General features: G+C 38.7%; 2 protein-coding genes across 2 annotated transcripts in view; one reads left to right on the top strand and one right to left on the bottom strand.

The window, feature by feature from the left end:
• myom2b (myomesin 2b) overlaps window positions 1-18,588 on the bottom strand; it is a 29,468-nt gene extending 10,880 nt beyond the window's left edge. Inside the window, exons 1-25 of the mRNA XM_034075030.2 lie at window positions 18,480-18,588; window positions 15,799-15,902; window positions 13,325-13,382; window positions 12,999-13,153; window positions 12,696-12,782; window positions 10,467-10,555; window positions 9,595-9,645; window positions 9,253-9,417; window positions 8,676-8,837; window positions 8,420-8,561; window positions 7,976-8,175; window positions 7,462-7,515; window positions 7,199-7,326; window positions 5,904-6,087; window positions 5,591-5,765; window positions 5,391-5,512; window positions 5,052-5,239; window positions 4,446-4,572; window positions 4,074-4,252; window positions 2,997-3,111; window positions 2,383-2,545; window positions 2,155-2,261; window positions 1,106-1,150; window positions 623-759; window positions 265-409 (exon numbers count right to left, since the gene is read on the bottom strand). Coding sequence (XP_033930921.1) covers window positions 265-409; window positions 623-759; window positions 1,106-1,150; window positions 2,155-2,261; window positions 2,383-2,545; window positions 2,997-3,111; window positions 4,074-4,252; window positions 4,446-4,572; window positions 5,052-5,239; window positions 5,391-5,512; window positions 5,591-5,765; window positions 5,904-6,087; window positions 7,199-7,326; window positions 7,462-7,515; window positions 7,976-8,175; window positions 8,420-8,561; window positions 8,676-8,837; window positions 9,253-9,417; window positions 9,595-9,645; window positions 10,467-10,555; window positions 12,696-12,782; window positions 12,999-13,153; window positions 13,325-13,382; window positions 15,799-15,881 — 3,061 coding nt within the window. The 5' untranslated portion in view covers window positions 15,882-15,902; window positions 18,480-18,588. The remainder of the gene's footprint in view (window positions 1-264; window positions 410-622; window positions 760-1,105; window positions 1,151-2,154; window positions 2,262-2,382; window positions 2,546-2,996; window positions 3,112-4,073; window positions 4,253-4,445; window positions 4,573-5,051; window positions 5,240-5,390; window positions 5,513-5,590; window positions 5,766-5,903; window positions 6,088-7,198; window positions 7,327-7,461; window positions 7,516-7,975; window positions 8,176-8,419; window positions 8,562-8,675; window positions 8,838-9,252; window positions 9,418-9,594; window positions 9,646-10,466; window positions 10,556-12,695; window positions 12,783-12,998; window positions 13,154-13,324; window positions 13,383-15,798; window positions 15,903-18,479) is intronic.
• A 2,354-nt stretch (window positions 18,589-20,942) lies between these two features.
• On the top strand, window positions 20,943-27,670 carry rnaset2 (ribonuclease T2). Its single transcript, XM_034075018.2, has 10 exons — window positions 20,943-21,087; window positions 22,261-22,338; window positions 22,480-22,534; window positions 23,884-23,939; window positions 24,330-24,387; window positions 24,701-24,765; window positions 25,372-25,485; window positions 25,653-25,698; window positions 25,815-25,889; window positions 26,048-27,670. The coding sequence occupies exons 2-10, from the start codon at window positions 22,268-22,270 to the stop codon at window positions 26,234-26,236; spliced, it is 729 nt and encodes a 242-aa protein (XP_033930909.1). The 5' UTR covers window positions 20,943-21,087; window positions 22,261-22,267; the 3' UTR covers window positions 26,237-27,670.
• The last annotated feature ends 283 nt before the right edge of the window (window positions 27,671-27,953 follow it).

Genomic DNA, 27,953 nt, shown 5'->3' with positions numbered 1-27,953 from the left:
GTCCTTCAAATGTAATGGCTTAAACATTTCTAACTAAATACATTTCCATAATGTTGTCTCTAACGCAAGACATGCAGCATATAGTACTTTATACAGGCTGCGTTTATTTTGAACGAGTCGTTCCAGCATATCCACTGATTAGAATACAATTAAGGATTTGAAAATGCGGCACATGTAGAATGAAAATACTACATCAGCAGCTTCAATTAAATACAAAAAACTAAGATTTTTTGGGAAGAGAGAATTAACCCTGGCCTCTCTTACCGTCTCCAATCAGAACCAGTGAGCTCTGTGTTTTTCCGCCTCCATCTGTGATCTGGCAGGTAAATGTCCCCTCGTCTTCCTCAGTGAAATGATCCAAGATGAACTCAATGATACCTGTAGCGAGGTCATGGCCCATCTTGTTGGGCTGCAGAATGGAATTAGATGTCGTAAAATAGTCATACAACACTTTCAGATTTATGGAATATGGATTTGTTTTTATTGTGACCTATTGCATCAGGCAGCTGACTGAATCATGGACGCATATATAAAAGAAAGACAGATATTTCTTTCAGCCGGAGCTCTTTTTATCCATTTCTCCTAACTGTGTATTCATGCCTTAAAATACAGCGTATCTTACATCAGCTCCAGACAGCTCCTTGTTGTTGGCAAAGAATTTGTAGGTGACATTGGAAGAAATGCCTTCTGCCTGCAGCCAGAACCTCATTCTGCCTCTCTCCAAAATCTTATAGGCCAACTCAGACTTCAGAGGGATGACTAGAGGAGAGAAGAAGTGGACGTCAGGACACAGGTCATAAACATTGTAATAATAACTTTATGAGGAAGAGGAGAGAAGAGAATGGGAGGCAAAAACAGGTGAGGTGAATAGTGGTTAGGCAGGTGATGCAAAAGCAGGTAAGACTTTTTGGATCAAATAAAAAGAGAAATGTGCTCCAATCAAAGAAATAAATGTGAAAGGTTCAAAGGAAGTCAGAACAAAGACAAATGAAGGAGTGAAGGGGATAACTAGAGAGAGTAGGTGAAACAGATTAGACGCAGCAGAGGAAAAGAGAGGACAAAGAGAAGAGTATGAGAGATTCAAAGAGGCGGCCAGAGGTACTACCTGGGTGTCTGATTTCATAGCTGAGTGCCAGCATCTTTGTCAACTCTGAAACAAAAAGACACAGCCTATTCATTTCATGCAACCATGGGCCCAAACAACAATTAAAACACACCTTAAACTTTGTACATAGATTTCATTTGATCATGCTCTTTGAAGGGTGTTTCAATAACCAAGTTTACTGTTGGAGAAATCCCTTCTGTAATTGTGCAGATAAAGGCACAAACACTTACAAACTGAAGCAGACGCAGCCACAGGGAGAACAATAAGTCTTGGCTATGATTGCGGCTGTTTTTTGGAGAATTCTCAAGTACCTTTGATAGGTGAAAACAATCAATCCTTGTATAACAGGAGTTAGGCAATTGGTTTGAGTTGGTTTGATAAAAAACTGTAGGCCAAATGGGAAGCAATCAGTGTAAGGCACACTGAATAATACAAGTATAGCCTAGGAGCGTTGTGGTGCAATAGCAGGAGAAATATTGAGAAATGTCCTGGCAGAAAGCCCTTAGTCATGAAGACGTGGTTTTAAACACACACACACACACACACACACACACGCACGCACACACACACACACACACACTGCCCCGAGCTTGAAGAAATCAATGTGCTCTGCTGCATTCATCAGATGTGTAATGAAACTGTTTGTTGCCCACATGCCAGTGTGATCGCTTGTAAGCACTGTGTCACGGCTTCCATCTTTATTTCATCCTACACATTGCCTCAGCTCTTACTGTAGATACATAGTGTAGTTCTGATGTGTGGATGCTGCAGCACGGCTCTTCAATGATCAAGGCATGAAATATACCTGCATGCACTTCTTTAACAACTGGAGGAAACACATTTTGAATGTAAATCTAACGAGATGATGGAAAATATTTAAACAAGAATAAATGATCTGTCTATTTAGTAAATAACTGAAACACAATGTGTGCATTATTTATGTTGCAGTCATTTCTTTCTGTACTGGATATTTGTACATGTTTGAAAGTCAGAGTTTGGCTGGGTTACACAAGAGCAACACCTACACACTGATTGTTATCAAGAAGTACCTTCAGTAGTGATGGTGTGGCTGGAAGACACTCCCATGGTGCTGGTGACAGAAACAGAGTACGTCCCAAAGTCCTCTTTATCCGCGTTCTTAAAGATCAGCTTGGAACTGCAATGAAGGGGAGTGACACAGAAACACACATGAAGCACGCTAAAGATTTTTAAAGGCATTTTTCTACAGTATCCAAATGTTCACGTGTAAATACAAATGTGTGTGTGTGTGGTCTTACTGGCTGCCTTCGGTCTTAATCACTATTCCTTTGGAGAAATCTGTAACTTCTTTATAATCTTTCTTCCAGACGAACTGAGAGCCCTCGTTCAACTCGCAGGACTCAAAGGAGAGAACAATGTCGCCGGACTTCTCGTCCACAACACAGGACACCTCCTGGGAGCCTGGAGACACGGAGACACACAGAGTCAGAATCAGAAACTGGTTTATTGCCAGGTATGTTCACACGTACGAGGAATTTGACTTGATGTCATGGTGCATACATAAAATATAAAACCTTTTTTTTTTTTTTAAAGTACACAGATAGCGAACTACATTAAGAACACTGTAATAACAATATAGTAAGATAGCAATAAAATAAAGCAGTAATTTACAATGAAATAGAATGCAGTGAATTATAGAATATGAAATGAAAGGCTCAGAAGGAAATGTCTGTTGATTTTATATTTCAGAATTTCTCTAACAACCGTCTCCTCCACTCCTCACTTTCATCTCGCCTGCAGCGCTTTGAAAGAGTGCAGATTCCAACAGAGCCGTGTTGACTCTGTTGTTTGTGTTCAAAGAGAGGCCCTTTTCAAACATTGATGATCTCCCACTGTTGCTGAAGGAAGTTACCTTCCACAGCCTGGGCAGTGACGGGATCAGAGGCCATTGACGCCATGCCCACTCCTGCGGCGTTGACCGCACGCACTCTCAACACGTAGCTAGTGCCCGCCTCCAGACCTGTTACCTAGGAAACGAAGAGACAAGAAACAGAGCAAGTGTTGGTGAAAAGAGTTAAGCTTTGATTTTCTTCACTTTGGGCACATTTGACAGGTACAATAACTGACATAAGTTTATTTATATAGCCCGATATCACAAATTTGACATTTGTCTACAGAATATGAATGCGACAAGGTAGGATAAAAGTTAGGTAATTGTTTAGGTTACACTCAATGGACATTAGGGTAGTTGTTTATGACTTGTTTACATGACAAATAGTTAGTTAAATTAGTTATAGAGAAGGGGTAGGACCATATTAATACACTATTTATATTGGTTGTGTTCAAGAACCTGCATATTGAGAATTTGGTGTGTGTCAACATTTCAATTGTTATAAATTATTTGTTTTATTAATTGTTTGTTAATAATCAATTAAATCAATCAAACAAAAACATTTACGCTCTTGCAGCATGTTTTTTCATATAATCAGAAACTGTATGTAACTTGATTTATTTTGCAGCACATTCTGAGATCCATCAGCTACAGCAGCTTTATTTTTAGGCTGGTTCATATTCTTTGTTCGTTCTGTGACCAACACAATCCATCTACCTTCATAACTCAGCTACTTACTTTAGCCACTAGATGTCAGTGTCACACAGTTTAATGTAGGCGCATTACAGAATAAAACACTAAGGGCTGGAACACAAGGCATAATGTGTGGAAGTTTGAAAATAATATCACGGCAAACCAATAGGAAACTCTGCAGAGGCAAACAAAAGTGTAGGTTTAGGGATTATAGATATACAAGTATTTTGCTTTAAAAAATCTGTCATTATCACATTTAAATTAATAATAATGAATTGTTTCAGCTCTGGATAACTTTAGTGTCAAATTGCAATGTATACTATAAGAAAAAGATTTCAGATAAATAATCATACTGGTAAATACCTCAAATATATACCAATGGATCATTTCTAAAGATGCTCTCACCTTGAGGAAGCGGTGACTGGCAGCCGTCTCATTGGCTGTGGTCCAATCAGAAGTGCCCTTCTTGGCGTACTCAACATGATATCCTGTGATTGATCCAGAGCCAGTATAGACAGGCTTTTTCCACTCAACCACCATTGAACTATCTCTCACTTCACTGAAGGTCAGGTCATAGCCAGGGCCTAAAGGACACAGGATGAGAGGAGTTACATTTCTGATTGTGTGGAAAAAATGTTAACGACTTACACTCTCTCCATCCTTATTCTCAAGGATATGGAAGACATGAGCATGGATTCAAAAAACGTGGATATGCTTCGTGATTTTTTCTGGTTTTACAGTTTGCCAGTGACCATGCGATCAGAGGATAACCCTCACCAGGCTCCGGCATGGTCCAGGCCTCACAGCTGATGTCGGCTGAGTGTTTGGACGCTGGTCCCAGGCCAGCCAGATTGGCTGCATACACTTGGAACTGGTAGACGGCTCCCTCTGTCAGGCCCTCAGCCTGTCAAGCAGAGTAACCATGGTTACTAACATGCCAATCGTCATTATCACAAATAAAATGACTAAAGTCACTTTCCAGATTCACCCAAGTCCATCCAGGTATTTCAATTACTGTTTAAACATGTTCTTCCTTCTTCAGGTCATTGGTGTTTTGAGACACATGCCCAACCTGGGGATTTGGGACGACCATGGGGGGGTCGCCAAAGTTTCTGGAGGGTTAACGAGGCAGTTTGATTCTAAGGAGTTTAATGCAACCTTTAATGGCCTTCTTAGTACTTTTAGAATGTCTGTGAAGAAAACTAAATTACATTTATAAAGTTTGGAATAATATTAAATATTACATTTAATTAAGTAAACTCTGATTCCCAGAGATGTCACTCTTTGTCACACAAGCTCTTCCTACATTAGAAAAAGTCTGCAGTTAAAATAAGGAAAAAGGTTGGGAAACACTGCTTTCAGAACAGATAGGTAAACATGTACCTTATAAAGTCTTTCTGTGACTGGTGGGATGTGAACCTCTCTCCAGATGGTGGATCCACTGCGTCTTTTGTCCACATAATAGTCCTTGATGCTTGATCCTCCATTGTGAGTGGGTTTCTTCCAGTTCAGAACCACTGAGTGGCCGTCACAGTTCAGCAATGCGATGTCGTAAGGAGCAGAGGGGGCGGCTGAAAAAAGGTAGTGCTGAATTAGTGCTAATAATTACAATAACAATTCTTCACAACTTTCAATTATCCTTATCATTACAGTGCAGCAACAAGTAGATTATTATCATTTTCATTAATCCTTAATAGTGATTAAAAATAGGCGGATACTCACTGAGGGCAGCCTTAACAGTCAGAGGGGCGGACTCCTGGGATTCGTCACTGAGGCCCAGCTCGTTGATGGCCTGCACGCGGAACACGTAGGTCTGTCCTTTAGTCAGGCCACTGACCACAAACCTGCAACAGGAACACGGGCATGAGAAGCACTTTCCTACACTTAACAATTAAAGAAACAGTCTTTTATTAGAAACATACTTGGTGCTCTTGTGAGGTTTGTGATTGGCCGAAGTCCAGTCTGTGGACCCTTTTACACACTGGTCGATGTAGTAGCCAATCAGATTGTTGGGTTCTTTGGGAGGAGCCCACTGAATGAGGACAGAGGTGTCGGTTTCCCTGGTAGAAATCACCTGACCGGGAGCAGATGGCACACCTGAGAACAACAAAGCATTGTTTAAAAATATAACCATTAATGATGAAACATATAATTGATTAATAAACACAAGAGCAGGTTATTTGTGGATGTATTCAACTGCTTTCAACATCTGCGTAATAGTCAAAAGAAACAGACCTTTGAGTTCCTGAGTCTGGATGGGGCCGGTGGGCTCTGACGGCTCACTGGCTCCATAGATATTAGCAGACACGACTCTGAATTGATAGAGTTTGCCCTCTGCGAGGTCAAAGACGGCGTAACGGGGAGATCTGATAGGAACCTGAGTGTTGACGCGCTGCCACGCACCACTGTCTGCCAGGCTCTGGGGGAGAGGGAGAGATTAGACCTGCTGTTAGTAGAGCTTCACACATTAATCATGACATGCTTTGCTTCATTTTAGCCTGGCTTTATTTGAGATCTTTAATAATTGTTTAGATTAATACAGTCAGTTCCAAATAGTCTGTCCTAGTGCAGTTGATCATGAGTGTTTTATTGCACTTGGAACTCATCAGGGTTCATACACTTTTTCACCAATGATTTTCAATGACTTCTCCATGACCTTTCCCTAATTTTCCATGACCAAAGAAATTAGTCTTTCTCAGCGGTACCACTGAAAATGGTTTATTTTAACATGGGACAGGAAAATAAGGTCTGCATATGAAACATGTTGTGCCTACCTACCTAAAACAAATCAAATAGTAGGCTAACTAGCTTCTACACGCTAAAGCAACTAAAATCTCTCACCAGCAAAATACCTCGTCAGTTAAATGCCATTTTACGTTTCATTACTATACGATACAGTATTTATTATCATTATAGTATTACTATTTTGGCGATTAGATAAAATATAAATTATATTTGATGCAACTTTAGTTAAATTTCCATGACTTTCCAAAACTTTGTGAAAAATATTGTTTTCCATAACTTTTCCAGGACCTGGAATTAGCATTTTGAATTTCCATGACTTTTCCAGGTTTTTAATGACCGTAAGAACCCTGACTCATGTATTCCACAGTATTAGAAGCTTATATTAACTTATACATGTACAGCATTGGATATATGTTTGTTTCTTTGACAGCGATGGAATGTGTTTAACACAAAAGTCAGCTTTAGACATTTTATTTAAATTGTTGGACACATACAGTATAGATGTTTACAGAATTCATTGTCATCCACACATACAATCCACCAATTCAAACTATTTTAATTTGAATAGGTAATGAATAAACTGATTAGGTAATCCTGGTTTTTATTCTACCACTAGAATGAAAGGGGCCAAAACAAATGTGTGCACACAACGAGGTGAAATGCCTGAATTCCAACTACATCGCTTTATTTAGTAGGTAAGGGCTATCACACACAGAAGAACATGCAGTACTGGCAAGGTAGTGTGTTAGTACTCCAAGCAGCAGTGGTGTCACATTGTTTGTTACCTTCTCTATGTAGTACCACATGGGAGCCTTGCTGGAATACGCAGGTGCCTTCCAGCTCAAAACAACATAAGTCCTGTCGGTTTCTGAGGCGTACATCCCTGAAGCAGCACCTGGAGGCTTTCCTTCAGCTACACAAAAACACACACACAGATGAAGGTTAACATACACAGTGAGACACATCATGTTTCACCTACTCTGTACAAAACAATACTTGAAGGAAATTATATAAATAGTAGTAACAGTAGGTTTCAGATAAAACTCACCTTCAACTTCATCATGGTAAGACACAACATCCAGGTTTCCTCCAAGTCTTTTGGCTAAAGGATAACAAAAACATTGTTACCTATCTGCGTTACATTTATTTAAAAGTTAAACTGATAACTCATTGATCATCTTGTACAGTTACATACTGTAAGGCAAAAATGACTGTTCATCACATATCATTTTTTTTAAGTTAGTCAAGTTAGTTTTTGATCAGTGGTGACAGATGGACCAGTGATGTTTAGGACTGCATTGACCTTTAAAGAGCACATCTTTAAAACACAATAATTTAAACACAATGTTAAACCTTTTATACTTCAGAGATCCAGTCTTCAAGTATCATCATAACTAAACTACAGCTGCTTTACGCCGACATACAAATAGCAACTTAACTTCAGCCCATCCAAACTTACCAGAACAGCAGTGACATTTTTCATGACAGGACACATATTTCTCTACATGATGAAATATAAAAAACAGGGATGACATGTTTCTTTTTAATCCAGCTACACCCACCATGCAGCCTCTCAAACTCGGTGGGGTCCAGCGCGGCGATGGGCTCAGACATGCGGCAGGCTTTGCTGACTCCTTTAGAGTTGACGGCTCGGACTCTGAAGTAGTACGAGTGCCCCTCAAACAGCCCGGGCACGGGGTATTTGCAGATCTTTATGGGGTGATCATTGCACTGGGTCCAGTTTTCAGTTCCAACCTCACATCTACAAAAGGAAAATGTAAAAAGACAGGTCAAATCAAAAAAGGAGTTTAAAAATAAAGCTGAAAATGGACAGAGACGTACAGAAAAAGTATTCGGTATAGAGAAAAAGAAAAGACTCGCTGTACCTAAGGACAGAAACTTCCATTGTACAGACAGTCAAGCAAACTCTATGTGATTACTTCCAGGAATCACGCTTTATGTTGGTCAGTTTATCTTTTATTGAGGATTCAAATAGTAACTCCTACTTGTCCACAAAGTATCCCAGGATTGGTCCCTCTGTGGTGGTATTTGGGGGCTTCCATGACGTAATGACATAGTCCCTGTTGGCATCGTGGATCTTAATATCCATAGGAGCACCGGGTGCACCGGCGACTGGGGGAGGACCATCTACACAGGAAGTGACACAGTTACATTTTAGTAATCATATTATAAGTAAGCAGTATATATTTAAACAAGTAAAAGGGTTCAATTCAATAAAACCACAGTGTAGGTTTTGGTTACCTGAGACAGAGACGAATGCTCCGTGTTCGGCGGTGCCTCCTTTAGTGACCATGCGTAATGTGTAGAGGCCTTCGTCGTCTTTGAACAGGTTGGGGATAGTCAGGGAGGTGATGCCTCTGCCGGTGACGATCTTCACCCACTTAGACTCAGACAGACGCGTGTCTGGAAAGCAGACAGGATCATACATTCAGCGTCCCTTTACGCATACTTCTTAGAAACCTCCATTCCACAGTAGAAATATGTTTCTATGAATTAAACATGAGATCTGACTGCATATCATGATTTTTAATATCAAAAAGGTTAACTTATTAAGAATTTGTATCCCTCATGGTACCTTTTTAAGTTATGTCTATGGACACACAGCAAATTAAATTAAGTTGCTAGTCTATTTAACTACTTTACTATAATGAATTAGCAATGAAGATCTCTCCGTAACATATTCCGTTGATGGGCCTCCACTGATGGGCCTCCGGCTGTCCACTAGATTGGGTCTGGTAGTCGCGTTGGCAGACAGTATATATTACCAGCAATCAAAGTGTAATTAGGTTTTCATAAATTGCTTTTTTATAATAATTACCATCTCTATACCACTGTGCATCGGGCTGCAGGTTGGCCAGGTTGGGGCTCAGGGTCATGGTGGCAGTCAGAGTGACAGAATCTCCCTCGGTGGCAAACACTGGCCCAAACTTCTCCAGGAAAGTGATGTTGATTTTAGTGTACTGGATCTTGGGAAGCATGGCAACTGATGGATGGGGAAAATGAAGAAAAAGAGTCAGACAGTTGAGATGAGTGGGGCTGGTGCTATCTTTTTATTTTTTTACACACCACTTTTAATAGAGAAACCTTTTACAGCCTAGTAAACATCTTCAGTCATTTCTGGACATATTAAGAGGGAGCTGGAGGTAATTATGATGCTTACCTGTGTAAGGCAACCAAGCGTATGAGCAGGTCTCCTCCTCCACCTTGAACCCTACATGATTAAAAAAGTCATCATAATTAACAGTAGCAATTTGTAAAAATAAAGAATAAGAAAATAGGTGAATAAGCAGACAAATGGTAAGTAATGGCAGTAAAGGAAGAATAACAGCCTGAAGTAGCCAATCTAATTTAAATGAAATATATGTGTACATATGTATGTGTATGTATATATACAATTTTGTTTATCTGTGTGAGTATTTACTTACGGAATTATCTTTTTTTACTTTATCCAGCAACTGGATGACTAACGGGAGGGCTAATCCTGTATGAGCTATGCCCTCCCGCTTCTACTAAGTGTGTTTGTTTGTGCAACATAAACTGTATCGTGTCCAAAAAATAAATGCATGTTGACGTGCTTCCTTTTTCAGTGCTTGAACAAAAACATTTGGGAATGTGGAGTGCCTAAACCACAAACTGAAATAAAACAACTCAGACAAATATTTTCAGGCTGCCTAGGTCAGAAAACATGGGATTCAACACGCCTATGTTTCTATGTCACATCCAGGCTCATTAAAATATATACCTCCCCAAATCTGAGTATCTCCACCCCAAAATAACTACATTTGCAAATAAAAGTAGACATAGCTTTTAGGGACCTACACTAAAACAGAACATTTTAAGACAGAGGTTGAATACAGGTATACGAGAATAAAATACGAGACAATTATTTGTTTGGTTTTTTTACATTCAGAATTAGCATGAACTTTACACATCCAACATAAATGCATTCAGTGTCACTAGCATGTTCTGGTGTGACTGTATGATAAACATCACAACATATCAGATGTAGGGTGATCAGAAAGAAGGACTTACTCTTGACGATGACGGAGGCCTGACTAGAAGCCTGTCCATGGCTGTTACAGGCCACAGCGGTGTACTGGGCCGTATCACCAGTGGAACATCTATGAATGCACAATAACACACACGTTTCCAAGTCAATATACCTATCAAGTTTGCATAGACTATGTATTTTTAGAACAGCCTACAGATGTAAATAACACCATCCATGAGTCAGGGTTTTATCCTAGCATGGTTCTTAGTCACCTTATATCAAGCCTTAGGTGTGTATGTGAGTCTTTAGCAATGTTTATAATCATCTGTAAAAACATGGGAAATGCCTTCATGGCAGATGTACTGTATTTCCACAAGGATCTGCTCCTACAGGACTTACTGTAAACCACTGAGCTAGTGCCAGGGGGGGATTAGCCTGTACTGGGTGTATGAAACTAATACACCAAATGAGCAATCATTTCCCACTTGAGTGCATTATGTTGCCGGGGATAATCAGCAGCTGAGTGGGCACAGTCAATAGAGAGTAAAGCCCTGCTCTCACAAACAGTAGGACAGAATAGATGACAGGTTTTTTTTTTAAAGACAATTGTTTACATTTCCAAAACATTTTCACATACAGTAGGGCTTATTTTACAAGTTGCAGGATGAGTTACATCACCTTCTCTGTCTCTTATGAATGCTTCCTCTGAATCATATTTACATGACATGTTGCTGCCTTTGTTCCCTCCAGAGCTAAAGGCCATGGATGTTTTACAATCCTAGCAAGCCAGAAGCAAATAGCAGAAGCTTCTGATCTAGTGAATCAAGTTCTGTACTCAGATGGTGCCGAAATTGAAAACTTATTGGGGAGATGCAGAGAAAATTAGGGCTGCTACAGGGGTCAAAGCCATGTTGTGGTCTCATTGCAGCCATGCATTACTGCAGTGAAAGCCAGTCTGAACCACTCTGTCCCTTTTCCCTTCCTGATGCTCTTCTCAACTTCTACAGAACCACCTCATATTACATTAGTATCAGCTAACATTGGAATTCCAGCCTGGCAGAATGCGTAGGCTGCTGGAGTCATAAGGAGAGGACTCCACATTATTAGAGGAAGTGAATACTGTGTAGCAGCAGTTAGCTGAGTGAAGGCACCAAATGTATTCTATTTTGAATCAAAATTAACATTCAGAAGATCCTTTTAGAATTACAGAATACTTTGCACCGGTGAAACTGTGTGTTTAGGGGAGTTTACAAGGTTAGGCTTGTTCGAGAAGAGTTACAGAATGGCATCTTGTAATAACTGAGAAGTTGGGGGGTTGGGATTCTGCATTTTGCTGACTGTCATGAGCCAGGCTTAAAATGACAACAAGCTGCTGGGAATTTGTCATTCAAAAGAGATATATCCCCTTACATATTCCAGCCTATTTCTAAAACGGTTTCTTTTCAATTAACAGAGCATTCAGTGTTAATGTAATGTATCTAACTAACACTCTTTGAGTTTAAGACAACTCAGGAGGAGGGAGTTATTTTTCTCAGAGGAGTAATTGCTGTTGGCTGAAATGTGTGTTAGTAACAGACAGAAGGAGCTTAAGGTGACTGGATCCAAGCAGAGAGTGATGACTGGAAGAATCCCGCAGGATCACGTAGCACTAAGGTCAGCACTGGGAACAGCTGAGCTTCCTGGACTGGAGCGAGTCGGTCAGCTGACTCTGACGTAACTACTCTAGTTTGAATATGTGTGGTGACCCTAATGGGACTGACAGGAAAGATTTTCTGATGATTCAATACACAGTCCTGGCGATAAGCTAGTCACTGGCCAAAGTGCGCAAGTGTCATGAATAGTTAGGTTTAGCAGTGAGCCATAATTACAAACCATGTGAAGAGATGAGATTACTTAATAACAGTCATTTGGATTATTGAAGTTACCAAACAGTTTCTCACAAAATAAACTAAAATATGAAATGGATTTCCTTTCATAAAAAGCATTGAACAAACAGTTAAAATAGTTTGACACCTGCATTGTTAATCAGTTGTATTACTATTGTTATAACATAAAGCTGGGAGATTTGCAAAAGTAATGTAAAAAAATTAAATTACGAGGTTCTTTTTGTCCTCATCCTTTGATATTTGTAGTTTGTCATGCAGGTTGTCTTTTAAATGTTTGAATATTGAATTGGAGGAGTGACACTTTAAATTGGGAACAAGCTCATCAAATGTTCACTACCTCTACATGTGACCTTTCAATAATCTTAAAGTCTTTAATTAATGCACCTTGGGATTTCCAGAGTATGGATTCCACCATTAGCTTCGATGAAGAACTGTCCCGAGGACATGCCCAGGATGGAGCCGTCTTTATACCTGAAATAGAGAGAAATCACTGCTCACCAGCGTAGAGACGTGTGGGACCATACTGTAGAAGACTTTTTCAGCAGCAATTTTTGTAACATTTCCTCATACAAGAAGAAACAATATGCAATGCAACCCATTCTCATGAAATAAAAAATATATATATTTACAATTTTTGGTTCTTTTTAAGTTTAAAGTTTTTGTTTTAGATGTTAAATTGTTACTCACCATTGTACAGAAGGCAAGGGGAAGCCAGCAACAGTGCAGCAGAGTTTGATGGGAGTTTTCTCAAACACGGTGTGGGATCTGAGTCGGACCAGGAACGTCGGTCCCCTGATCATCGGCTCCTCACGCACATATTTGTCCCCCATCTTTGAGGTTACCTACAGAGGGAAACGACAATTACAAGAGAAGGATGAATATAAATGTCTTACTCATGCTATACTGTACCATGACACAACAAAATAACATTAATTACCTCAAAAAACAGATCAGACAGATAATTACACACATTTTCCCAAACAAAGCAATGTTGGACGGGAAAAGATTCTTACCACTTCTTGGATGCGAGACTGTGTTTTGTGCTCATATCTTTCCTCCATCGCCGTAGAACTAAATACAAACAGTAAGTCAGTTTTGTTTGCAATCAGTGTTTTCTTTGTAAAGTCTGTTCATTCAGTAAACTCCTAAATATATGATGTGATTTTTAACATGTACCTACTGTTAAAGATATATAAAACGTGACATTAGAAAGAATAACTGCAGTGTATGGGGCGTGGTAACTGTGTAGGCTTTTTCACTTATTCAGTTGCCTACCAGATACAATAACCAGCCTCCAAAGTGGTGCTGTGCTGAGTGTTAGCTTTCATGTGCAACAGTCTGTATCCAATGCTTGAAAGGGCTTGTAATCTGATTCTAAATTCGAATTCCAAGTTATCCATGAGCAAAGATTGGGACTACTGGCAATCTCTGAGGCCGTCACACTTTGCTCTGCTGAGCAGTACATCAAAATCAGTAAAGTCAATCAGAACTGATTTACCAATCCCACCTAGTACTTGCTGGAACATGGACAATTGTGCCAGTGGATATTATATTATTGTAGGCCAGAGTCCCAAATTAAATTGGTCATTTTTAACACAGGTTTCTCTTCTGTTTGAAAAACATTACAATCTTAAGGGACAGAAGCCTGAAGCTTTTACAAAATGGTGTGAACCTGCTCCATGGAAAGAATGCAGGATGCCTGACAAGACCTTTCCATAGTAGAGACAGAGAAGTAAAGCCTCTCTGACTGACCTTTGGCTCTCCTGTGAGCAGTGGAGGCGACACCAACTTAACAAAAATGTCTGAGGTAAGCTCACCGGGTAGACATCAGAGAACCATTGAGTACCAAACAGCTTTTTTAAGTGCGTGCATTACAGGATTTCACTTGACTGTTCACACTCCATGTTAAAGTCATGTCAGTCTGAGCTTTGGAGAGTCATTAGCTTTAGATGTGACTAATGTCTGACATGAATATTGTCTCCATTTGTGCGCTGAGCCTCCTTAACAAGGATAACTGCAATTTGTGTCATAAAACATGTTGACTGACAGTATTTCAAAAAGGAGGACACTGATTAATTGGAACATCATCAGCTGATATACACAATTGTTTGTGCATAGCCAAATTCCATATTCAGCACTATGCCACTGAAGCTGGCAAATGGCCTGTTGCCTAAAGGGGCTGCGGATTGTCAGCATGAGGGACGCAGCCAGCTGTGGGAAGCTCTCAAGTCTATGTGTTTCATCACTGTTGTCCATAAATCCTTCAATCCAGAAGTCATTCCACTACTGCCACTGTAACGTGGAGTGGAGTGCTCTCCTGAAAGTCAGAGGATCCTGAGAGCTGGCAGGAACAGACAAAGCAGTTGGAGTGGGGAACATTGTTATGGGACTGAGTCTGGAGGAGCCATGTTGCATTTTAAAAGAGACCAATAGTGTTAAAGTGGATGGCAGGTTGTGGTATGGCAGCCATTGAGGCAGCCTGAAGGATGTGTTGCTTCGTCCAAATTGGCCAAACAAGTGCACATTTCAGTGTGCTGCTTGGTAAACCTGTGTGAAAACATTCTTTGTCACACAGGAAAAATAATATTTGAAGTAAATAATATCCTTTCTTGTGGTAAAATGTGCTTGGAATTGTTATCGAGTCTGGCGAGAAATAATCTTTTTTAACATACAATAGTTACATAGTAATATGTCATCAGTCGTTCAGAGTTCAAGGGACACAACACACAAAAACACAAGCATACTTACCTCCGTTTGAAATAAAATACATAAGAATTGGTAAAGGACAATAAGCTGTGTAAAGGGAAATTCAACACCCATCACTCCACACTTTGTTAAATTAGAACTACTTCATATGTTAAAAGGGTCAGACTACTGTTTGCTGCTCAGCTGCTTCTTGGCAAAAAAAGAAAAAAGAAGAAGTGAGCAGCAGCAGCAAAAATAAGATTTGTTAAGTGGTAAGTATCACCGCAAACACAGAACACAAACAAAACACTAACACTACACATCCTGCAGTGGTTCCTCAAGCTAAATATTTGTGTCTACAGGCGGTGGGATTTTTAACTATTTCCACATAATAAACATTTCACAAAGAGGCCTATGATTAAATTAGTAAAGCTAAGCCTTTCCTGCGGTGTTTTCTTTTGTATCTGTAGAAAACACCATCTGACTTTTGCTGCTTGAAGGTTTTAAAAGCTTCTTGTGCATTAAAATAAACTATTAATCCTATGTCCATTTATATATATACCAATATCCATCATTCAAATGTACTTTGATAAGCCCTCATAATGGTGTCAAATATTGGCTTGGGGAAGTAATTGTGAAAACAATTATGCCTTTGTTTAACTTAGACAGCTTAGTGTTAGTTAGATCTTGATGTTAGTTTAATGTTAAACAGGTTCAACTTACTATATTAACCTAGTCCACACTACTGTTACAATACTACTGTTATTTTTGGGTAGGATTAGCATTACAGTGTAACATGTACCTGCTGTACTCTTTAACCACATATTTGCTCTGTTTGTGGTGGTACTCGTGGTCGTAAGCCCCACGTTTCATCCACGTTGACATGGTGACAAAGTAGATACTGACCTGTTGGACCAGCAACAAACAAACACTCACTGACATTGTAACAGAGTGGATCCACAATTACACATCGGACCAACAACGCAGTGACACGAACATATACAAACACAAGGGCTACCAACCCTGTCAAAGAGACTTCTAGAAGGAGATGCTGCTTTAATGAAGAAAAATGTGAAGAAGGAAAGAGATTAAACACACACACACACACACACACACACACACACACACACACACACACAGCTTTTACTGCTTCAGGAATGACAAGGTGACACATTGATTTAACGACACTGTTAACACAGACACATGTGTTCACCAACAAAAACAAAAGGCATGTAGACTATTGTTGGAACAGTAATGTTTACAATGAGTAACTGACAGTACAGCTGCACCAAAGACTGTCTAACAATTTGTCAGATCCAAATTCAGAGCACATAATACAGTATATGTATTACAATTTTAGACACATTGGTGAACTGTGACTACCCATATTTTACACATAATAAAAGATTGTGTCATGAGATTGACACAATACTAAAATAAACATTAAAATGTTGAGCGTAAAATAATAGGCGTTATCATAAAAGCTTTTCTATTGGGCACATGTCATATCCTGTGATATAAAATGGCACAAATACTTTTTAAAACAAATAAATTAAGTAGGGGAAACACTGACACACATATCACGTGGCATAAACAATAACATCAGACATGAACACTTTTTACAGTACGCATACCAAAGCAGGAACATAACTTTGTCTTACATCACGCGGCTGTGGAACATAAGTTCCTTACGTCACTAAGTCCTCAGAGACTATAAATACGGTCAGATGAAACATGAAGCGATTCTCCCTGCCCAACCTCACCCGGAAAGCTACTGAGACATGATCTACTGGCAAAGACTTTCCCTTCTGCTTTTTTCTGAAACACTTGCCTTGCATGTTTAAGTCACGTCTAGCTCAAAAACTGACAATCAAGCATCACGTCAATTAGATGGACACATGTCCCCTGAAGAAAATAAAAACAGTTAAATCCCCGGATGAATAATGTAGCTGTAGTAGTGGAAAAGCCCCAAAGTTACGTAAGGGTCAGTGAACCAGCCTGCCAAACACTTTGCCACCTTTTATGTCCAATCGGTGTTGATGGCAAATGTCAATAAAATCACCAGTGCATAATATATTGACCAAGAAAAGTGCCTTCATGTATCAGGAAGCATTGTTTCTGATGCCCAGAGTGTCATGGCCGGTCACTTCCTCTTGCACTGCTAATGCACCAGCTGACTTAGCCTCTTTCCTCTGCAATCCATATCCTCTAGCCCAAATAAATACAGCTGAAGATCTGGGTCCGAAAAAAAACCTGTAAAATGTGTCCTCTCCCAAAAACAGACTCTGCACCCATATTTGGGGATTTTGTTGGAAATGTAGCTAGTTTGCAATACAAGCAAAAATAAATGCAGTTTTTTTTTGTTCTTCATTTAAAAATTAGAACAAGAGAGATAAGCAGTTCTGATTTTGAGCACCTGAACCCTCAGGCTATCCAGAGGTGGAGAAATTCACCTTTTAACTACGCCACGTCAAATGACACTGCTTGATGCAAGAGGAACAACAGATTTTGCAGCTGCAAACTCTGCTTTAATTGGTCAATATGACACATATTGATGAATTGCTTAAAATGAATACATTTATCATTAACACAAACTGGACATTCACGTATAAGATAGAGATGGTGGAATTGTTCCTTTAAGAGTAAGTGAAGATCCCCTTAGAGCAATACTCCAACAAATCTGATGACATCAACAGACTTAGGAAGACATTGTGTTTCCAAAGAAAATCAGCATTAAACTCAACTGCCCTCACATGAGTTTTCAAAGCAGGCAAGTCATGTTCTAGTCCGACATACTGAATCAGTACAAATGCCTGTGAAATGACACCTGAGTCTCTGCATCTGTAACAGGAAACCTCTACAATTCTCATCCAAAACCATAAAACCTCTAATATTCTGCAGCTTGGTCATAAACAGTTGGTGTTTTGTTACAAATACTTGCTGTGTGCTCATTAATGGCAATTGCAATACAATGGAACAATGATGGCTTGTTTGTATTTGAGTTCCTTCATTTTGAAATGATCAAAGCAATGTCCACACATTGAGTCCCAGAGCAACACACCAGCTATTTCTGCACTGAAGCAATGGTCCAAAGTGTTCCCACCAAATGTGACTCTCCAGTGGGAGTCCATTTTAACCAATTAGGATTCTAAGTATGATAAACACACAGAGACCAGCTGTATAATTGTCCTGTCTCAAACTAGGCAACTATCGTCAAAACAGTGGGTCATTTATATATTAAGATTACATTTCAGCACCTAATTAACCTTCATTATTCTTATGTTCTACCATGCATTACATTGTAAATCCTCAGCTCTTGTTAAGGGCCATGCAACATCTCTTGGTTGTACCCTTATCTGGTATTTCTATTCCTCCACCTAACTGATCCCACCTGCTCGATTGGGTTTCACACAAAATCTGATTTAAAGATGAAGATACAAGAGTGTTAGAAACAAAAGGAGCGTGAAATTGTAGTTGTCTTACCCCTTGAGACTTTCTTTGCAGCGACTTCGGTTGTCAGCCTGAATCCACAGGGAGTCAGCCTAAACCAAGTACCAGGCCAAAGAAGACCATCAGCCGTCTCTAACCGACCCCCACCTGCCTCTGCCTGAGGCCTTATAAGGAAAGAGAGCTGCCTATATATAACCAGTATCCTTCACGACTTAGGGCCACTAGAACCAGTCAACTATTAAATTAACAGAGTTTGCCCATTACAGTTTTAAGTGCTTTGCCCAATAGCTGTTTATTGACACACTAGCTCAACAACTGAGGCTTAACAATTGGTAATTCAGGTATACCAGCTCTTCTAGACAATGCAGAGAATCTGTTATGGGGGAAAGAATGATTTGTAGCTCTTCAGAGTATGCAGCGATATGTTGGACTTATACAAGAGCAATGGTGCAACAAGGCTGTTCATTTTCATTCTTCCATACCAGAATGGTTATCTGTTAAAAAATAAAAACAACATAATTGACAGCAAATTCAAAGAATGTATTATTATTGAACAGGCACCTTTACAAATTCTAAAAATAACATTTTCAATTCAGTATACAGCAGTTGCATACGGACATTAAAGTGTACTAGATTAACTTCAAACAGTAGTTGGTGGAAAAAATGGTGGAATGAGCTCCCCATTGACATCAGGACGGCAGAAAGCTTACACACCTTCCGGCGCAGACTGAAAACTCATCTCTTTTGACTCCACCTCGAGCGATAGAATGACTAACAAAGAACTGCTAACAGAGCACTTATATACTAATAAAGGACTGGCTTATCTATAGCCAGTTGAGTAGCACTTGAAATGCTTGGCTCTATGAAACCTGATGTACTTATACGATTCTGTTTTCTTCAAGGTTGTGTCTTCCTGGTCGAATGTACTTATTGTAAGTCGCTTTGGATAAAAGCGTCAGCTAAATGCAATGTAATGTAATGTAATGTAGTTAAGTCCCTCTCTTAAGATCTTTCTCATCTGTAAAAGTCTCGAGACACTTTGCCGCATGCTGAACTTTGGCCAGGGCCTATTTATAAAACTAGCTACAGTTACAGCTAGACTATTCCTGACACAGTGAAGGGGCTGTGAACACATTTCACATCTGAGGCAAAATCATATGATGGGACAACATGGGAGTTACATTTAAAGGGCAGAAAGGAGAGGGAGGAGAGGCAGGATGGGGCTTTGACAACAGTGTGTATTGTTTGAGTGGTGTACCATGGGTTTTCATACTCACAGGGTCGAAATCTAACCATTTAATCAAATATTACATTTCTAATGCCATATATGCAAATTATATGGTTTAAAAATATATATATAAATATGAAGTAAATAGAAACAGTTCAAACTGTAGACAATAAGATTGGTCAGAAGTCAACAGGATCCTGAAGTAAGAAATCTATAGAGACACATGACTTAACTATACATGGTGTATATGCCAAAATAAATTTGTAATGTGTTCCACAGACAAAATGTTTATAGCTTTCAGTCAGTCCATGTAGGATGTGCGGTTTTTCTGTAAGGTTTGTCTACTGCTTTGTTTGTGTGTGTGCTAAAAACAGGAAGGGTGCCTGTCTGTGGTCAGAAAGAGCCCTCTGTTGGTCATGTGGTATTACACTCTGACACCTAATCCCAGTGATAATTTGAGTGCATTATGTTGTTGGCTGACAGTAAGACATTAGTAAGCCAGGGGTTCAACCAAGTCAAATGATTAAGAAATAGCATTAACAAATATATACTTTAGATTGGTAAAATGTGTACCATTTTGCTTAATCAGTCTCTCCTTCTCTCAGTAGGATATTTTATACGTTTTTATTATTTATGGCGACACTTTTCAAATTAAACTCCCTGGAGTCACAGATATAGATATATTATGAATTATTCTCTGACGTACTTAATTTTACACATTGCCTTATAATGAGTCATTTAAAAATAAACCCCTGGGCATTATATGTAATAAGTCAGGCCTGTCCAATTAACTCTAAATTATTAATCGTTAGTGCAGAGCAATTTACAAAGGGAAATGTGACGTCCAAGTGAATATTTATGAATAAATGAAAACACATAAAGTTTATTTAAAGGCATATTGCATTTTGATCTTGGATTGACCAGGATCTGACCACCTGCCAGTCACATGATTTCTGTTGAGCTTTGTTATATAGGCCTAACTAACATGTGCGTGATTATATTATTATTATAATAATTCCCTCTGTAACACCTGACCAGAACTGTCCTTAAACAATAATGATAAGTGTTTATATGGTTTATATTGTACACTGCTGTGAGAGCTCTCTTTAAAAAAGGTACGATTGTAAACGGTCACATCAGCGTACCTTGTTTCAAACAACAGCGCAAGGCATTTGGACAAGGAGCCGGCGGTGAGGGCCGGACAATAAATCGAGCCTCTACCACGTGACGACGCATGACGTTAACGACGTTCCTGATTGGCTGAGCAGTAGCGAAGCGGCTTCGGGACATAAACAACATACTGTTCCCTTGTACTCTCTATTATGCACCAACCGAGTCAAGTTTTCTAACGTATTAACAGGGCGGCGCAAAGTTAACTTCCATACAAGTCTATTGCAACGTGTCCGGCTCAAGGTGAGATCACATTTTACATGTGTTTAATCCTACCTTTTTCGGTAAAAAAAGGAATATCGCTGTTCGTGGAATGAGGATTCTTTTGACGTGAACTGACTAAAGTTTAACCTCCTACTGCCGAAATGTTTTCCTAGTTTAGGCTTGATTTAGTTAGCTTACACGTTAAGTTACGCATTGTAGTTTAAGACTAAGTTAATGTTAATTATTCTTAACTATAGAAACATGTTTGAAGTTGTTGTGCCTGCTTGCAAATATACTTAAAAGTTGGCCCCGTATTTTCATTCCGAGTGTGTATCCTGTTAATGTCACACAGTGTGCTGCTGTGTTGCAAGTCTCGTTTACATTGTTGCTGTCTTTGTTGCCTGAAGTGTGTCACATTTCTCAGAAAACTCTTGGTGTTGTAATGTCTCAAGCTGGACTATGTTATCATAAGAGTGGGAACTTCAGCACAACAAAGATTTGAGCACAATTTGACGGATCCTGTTAGAAACGCTGCTGTTGGATCATTTCTCATATCATTTCATTTATTTGGCCAAATGTTTGCTAAACTGGCCCTGGAAATATGCGTAGAGAATTATTCTTATAGTATGTGTATCTAAGGGTGAAATGCGTAGTTAAAGGTTCATTTTGATTGCTTAATTACCTTGCCACAGGTAGTCTTTATTACCACTCACTTCCCGCAGTTAAAACCACTACCTGTTTTTCTCCTCTGTCAGTCACTGTGCACATGAGCATGATGTTCTTTGAAGTGAACCCCTGTAATTATATTACACAGGTTCACTCTGGTTTAATCTACAGTTTTTGCAATTGGATGCAAGCTTTCGCTCTTAATCTATATTATAGAAATGTTCTTTTTAATAATGCATCAATTGGGAATATTGCACTATTTAATTTATTTGTATGTTGTTTGTTGCATTGTTGGCAGGGTCTTGAACTTGAGTTTGTATTGCCAAAACTACTCTGGAGCTATTGTTCATATAATCATAAAAGCATTTGAATTGTACACAGTCACCATCATGTCTTTTTTTTGTTTGTTTTACCAACTCAACACTCGTTTTTCATTTCAATGTTGTATTAATGACGTGTTATAGAAACCTGGGGATGTTCACATTTTCAATACTGAGTTCTGCCTCAAAGCAGCAGTTCATTGGCAAATGTATTTTCTTCCTTTAGGTCAGACATGAGGCTCTGCTCCCTTCTTCTGCTCTGCCTGGCAGCATACCTGTCATCCTCCTATGTGATTTCCCCTCCGTAAGTAAAGCAACACAAATTTGCCCTAATGAATCTTTGCTTTAATAACTACATATAATGATGATGTTTCCTTTTGGTTCTGTATGAATAATAAACACAATCAACTTCACTAATACATTCATGTATGTGTGTGTATTTCAGACATATGTGGACCAAACTGATCCTGACCCACCACTGGCCAAGCACCTTCTGTGGTGTGAGTTTCTTTTTGCCTTTATTTATTATTTAGATTTCAACATTTAAAAAATATAACAGGGCTGTTAGAAACCACATTTTGGCATATCAAGTAAGAAAAAGCACAGGTGTAGTTATTAAAATGGATGCTTACGGTAAGAGGCTCGAATAGCAAATAATACATTTGCTTTTCTTGTTTAGACAAGTAATAATACCTGCTTTAAATAAGGTATTATATTATTATTAATAAGGTAAGGGTGAATAACTGGACCAGATTCAGATTTGACTCTTAACACACATTCTGCAAACCAACAAGGGGATGTTACCCACCTAAGTATGTGTGCATGAGAAAAGGATGTTCAGTTTAAAAGCATCTACACTGTGAGCAGTCTGTGGTTGATTAGTCCTACTTTGGTTCATTCACTAAACTTTAGTGTGTTTTCAAATTTAGCGATTTTAGTCAACCAATAACTTGATCTATTATTGATTTGTAACATGTTATGCCATCTAAGACAATGTTGCACTCTTACATTGCCCTAGACTGTGAACATGTAATCCCTAAATATCATGTGATGTCTGAGTCATGAGACACTGTGTCAACTATCAGGTTGATTAGGCAATACACTGTTTAACACAGGAGGATGCAGTTCCCTTATTTTTGTGCTTTCTTTGCATTCTTTTTCTTTCTTTTTCTGTTTTCTTAAGAAGCTCTCTGATTCAAACACCAGTCACATGTGGTTTTGTATCATATGCTTAGCTGTGTGCGTGTCTGCAAAGGTTTGCCAACATGATTTTGGGGGTTTAGTTTTCCATTTATTTGCTCTGGGTGTCATTTTGCTTAATGACCTTGGAGTAGATTTAATTTTAACTATTTAGCAAGACATTTTTAGAAATGTAATCAAGATTAAACTGGGGAGATCTTAACGTCATCCTTGCTGCATTCCCCCTTTAAAATCAACAGTGTGACTTTGCGTAGTGATTAAAGGAAGATCTTTTTATCTAATTTTAGGTGGTTGAAAATATAAATCTCATATAAAAGTCTTGCTGTATCTTTTTACCAATGTTTATTTCATTAAGTGCTCAAATCTTTTATCAACTCCAAACAGTAAATAATTGCTTGTGATACTTACAAATAATGAACTAACTGTTTGATCTAAGAATGAACAATTGTTTTAATTATAAATAATCATTAGTGGCAGCCCTAGGAGCTACTTTCAATAATTATCTCTGCGTTTCTTTCAACCTTTTTTGCTTATTTATTGAGGTTGCGATGCTTAATGCTATTTGAGTATTACCTAATGGTTATTGTTAAAAATACAATTGCGAGTTAAATGTGTGTCTTGATGGAATAACAAACATTATACATTTCAGATGGAAGTCCCAGTCTGTCATCCCAACATCAGCTACTGGACACTACATGGACTCTGGTATGCATGTGTGTGGTTATCAATCAGAAAAGAAAAGTGTGTTCTTCATGTATCAGCATGTCAGATTTCTGATTACCTTGTTACGAATACATTTCCTGTCTGCAAATGTTTGCTTTTACAACCTATAAATATGTACACTATGATCATTTGTGCTTGAGAAAGTAGTGAAGGAATGTATTACACATTTACTACTGACCTATTTAGGAAAGTGGCAAGAGGAAGCACATCTCGTCGGGCAGTATTTTGGGGAAGAAATGCAACGCATGGGAAACGGCTCTTTTGAAAAGTCATTGCTGCCATGTTGTAAAATCTGTTTTTACCATCTCTCTCAATTTGTCTTTCTCTCTCTTCTTCCCTCTTTCTCGGTTTGTGAATCCTTCTATTGTCCAGGCCAGATAAAGGGATTGACTGCAATTCATCCTGGCATTTCAACTCTTCTGAAATAGAGGTATAACATTGTTTAGGCTGACTGCGCCCTTAACACTGCTGCAAAATTCATGAAAGCATTTAATATATTATTTTTGTAAACTATTAGTTACTGAGGTTGTATTAAGAAGAACAAACACAAAGGTATGCATCCAAGGTCAAAGAAGAAACAGGGGAATACTAGTTAGTGCCTCATAAAATAGAATAAAAACTTTAAAAACACAACAAGATCTAGCTTAGCCAAATTTAGGAAGGGAAATAAAGGATTGTTTTTTCCTTCCTTTCTCTAGCTTGTGTATTAATATATACATAAATATGTTTGATGTGTGTTATAGGACCTGCTTCCAGACATGAAGAAGAGTTGGCCAGACTTGTTGAGCCCCATGTCTACTGGATTCTGGTATTGCATCAATTAATCCTTCAATTATGTTTCTGTCAATCTGTCTGACACTTTTTAGTTGGGTATATTCTCGTATATTCACTGTACTTCTCGTATATTCACTGTACTTCCACCACATCAGTATTGGTGATGCATTGTTTGTCGGGTTGTCTAATTTTTCAATGCATCCTCAAATGAATTTGGATATGCAACTCATATGCTGTCAATACTCTCGAGTGTTTAATCTTAACACAGTTTGTGATCATATTACCTTATTTGCAGACAAACCAATTTCAAAATCGTATCCTGAATATTAACTTCACAGGCTAAACAATTTCAGTTGGCTTCTAATTAGCTACATGCATCTTGTTTCTGTCAGTGTGTCCTGTGGCAGCAGTATAGGGACATTTCTGTCTACGTTATAGCAGATTCAACTCTCTTTAAAGCTGGGAATAAACTGCAGCTTAATGCATATAGCACATAACGTTTATAGTTAACACTTGTTCAAAAACACACTGTGCTCACATTATATTTATTGTTTACTAACTGTGACTACAGGAAATATTTTAGTCTTAAAGTACACGATCATTGGAAAACCTATTAATACTTGTTTGTCTGTTTCCACAGGAAGTATGAGTGGCACAAACATGGTACATGTGCAGCCAAGGCAGAGTCTCTGAATAGCCAACATAAATACTTCAGCAAGGCCCTGGAACTATACCATAAACTGGATTTGGACAGGTACGTGCTGTACCTGTCCAAATCACACCCTCACATTTGCACATGCATACACACATACACATTTCTCTTCAGAAGCAAAGTCAACTGTTGTAATCTTATGTTAAGTCATTGTGGATCAAAGCATAAACCTCAAAGTGATAAATATATCTTTGTTTCTGTTATTGTAGCATCCTGACAAAGTTTGACATCATCCCTTCAGAAAATTACTACAAAGTAGGTGTATTTATATTTTAACCTCAAATAATGGTATATGAAAATGCCTTATAGTCTGTAATAAGACTGTCCCTCACTTTTCCTTTTGTCTCTTCTTCTAATGTGTCTGTGCGTAGCTTTCACAAATTGAAGGAGTCATAGAGAACTTCTACAGCGTCAAGCCTAAGATCCAATGTGTCCATCCGTCAAAGGTATAACACATATTATTCAAATAATGCTATCTCAATTTTCTGTCTAGTTTTGCATGGTCCTTTTTATAGGAATATTAATGTGTATCTTGTGTGTGTTTAAAATATGATTCAAATGTTGACTGAAAGTCTTTTAGATTGTCAAATTGTGTGTTTTGCAGAATGCAGGTTTTCAGATTTTGGGGCAGATTGAGATCTGCTTCAACTCTGACTTCACCCTCCTGGACTGTGAGAAACATTTAACAACAACCCCTAAGGGACACTTGGACAATCACATCGCAGTCGACAAGACATCTGGGTTCAGTGTGTGTGACCAGGATGTGCCCGTTTACTACCCAACACCTTCATAAAAGAGCGACTGAAACCGAACAGCACACTACTGTACATCCCTAAACACACACACACACACACACACACACACACACACACACACACACACACACACACACACACACACACACACACACACACACACACACACACACACACACACACACACACACACACACACACACACACACACACACACACACACACACTAAACAAATCAACTGTACTGTGATTTAGCATTGGCGCACAGCCGCACAACGACTTATTTCCTTTTTTCTCAGGGTTCAAATTGAACACCATAACTTAAACACTCATGTTTGTCAACACCTCACAATGAGTTCAGTCTGAAAACAACATTTTTTTTACTGCATTTAAATGCTTGTGGGGACAGGTACTTTGCTCCAGGAAACACACGCCGCTACCAAGTAGTGCTTTAATGGGATTAAGTGCCTTTCTGACGGCTGCTGGTAGATGAATCCGATATAGTGCACAGCATGTCTCTTTCCACGCCTCAACAGGGGGCATTGGGGTGAGTTTAGGTCAGGTGGGTGGGCAGATTGGACAGTTAATATATACGACATCTTGTTGGCAAATGAGTGGAGCCTTACATCAGATTTGCAGGTGACTCTTAGTCTGTTATCGGTAGGTTATATGTCAATCTTTCGTACATAATCTTTTAAGGACTGGGAATATTTTATACCACATTTGTGTGTTTGTGCCTCTTGATTATTGCTATGTTAAGTGAATTCATCCAATGCATCATCATCAAAATAGCTTGGATTTCTTATTGTTAAATCACTACCCACATTTTATAGGGTCACGTGCACATTGTAAATGGCTTTGGTGGCAAAGGTGGTCATTTTTTAGTCATTATAAACGTGTGGTAGTTATTGCTACCTTTTGAAGTTTGCCTACATCATTATTCAGTGTTTTGTTATAGGCCTGGTTAGGCCTGTCTATTGATATTAAGGACTGCTAGTCATATAGAGAACTTGGAAAAAAATAGCCTAAACATTATGTATGGATTAGAAAGTACAAATAAAATAGTATATTATGTGTAAATGAAATGCTTTTGTTTCTTTTACATTGTAATTGTACGTTAATGAGTTAACAACCTCAAAGTACACTATAAACAATCATTTAAACAAGATGTCATACAAGGTTATTATGCACCATTTGTGGCCCACAAGTTCTAGGCCTGTAGAGATAAAATAGTTGTTGCAAATGTGTTCCTAAACACTTGAATCCCCCACATAGTTGTACAATGGCTTCTTTCTATTTGTCCTGTTTGGCTCTGGCTACTCTTGTGCGTAAATAAATTCAGTGTAAGCTAAAAGGCAAAATAATGATTATAATTGACAGCTACAGTAGACAAATGCTGTGGTGCTAAGTAACTACTGAAATGAACATGTGTACTTCCATTGTTTTAATGTCAATAAAACATTCAATATCTATTCAATGTCTCTCATTATATAACTTGCCATATTGATTAAAGTGCAGCTATTTACATTTTGAACTAGTGTGATTGATTGAAGAGCGACGTGAATGAATATACTGTAAAGGACCATCTGTTTGAAAAGAGTGGCGTCAGGATAGTTTGAAGTTAGCTTAATTTAGGGTCAATGTATTTATGTCTGTGCATGTAGTATACTATAGTAAAGTGAAATACTATGTCTCTCCATCTCTTTCCACATCTACTCGGTGTGTATGAATATTAATGTTGTGATCTCCTTACAG

The sequence above is a fragment of the Pseudochaenichthys georgianus genome, chromosome 3 (genome assembly GCF_902827115.2).
Source record: "Pseudochaenichthys georgianus chromosome 3, fPseGeo1.2, whole genome shotgun sequence".
NCBI lineage: Eukaryota > Metazoa > Chordata > Actinopteri > Perciformes > Channichthyidae > Pseudochaenichthys > Pseudochaenichthys georgianus.
The sequence above is the reverse complement of the archived record's forward strand: the minus strand, read 5'-3'. Positions and strand labels throughout refer to the sequence as shown.

Coding starts and splice junctions, on each gene's coding strand:
- rnaset2 (XM_034075018.2), top strand. CDS start 22,268: ATGAGGCTCTGCTCCCTTCTTCTGCTCTGCCTGGCAGCATACCTGTCA. Junction 25,486..25,652: donor CATAAACTGGATTTGGACAG/GTACGTGCTGTA, acceptor CTGTTATTGTAG/CATCCTGACAAAGTTTGACA. Junction 25,890..26,047: donor AATGTGTCCATCCGTCAAAG/GTATAACACATA, acceptor TGTGTTTTGCAG/AATGCAGGTTTTCAGATTTT.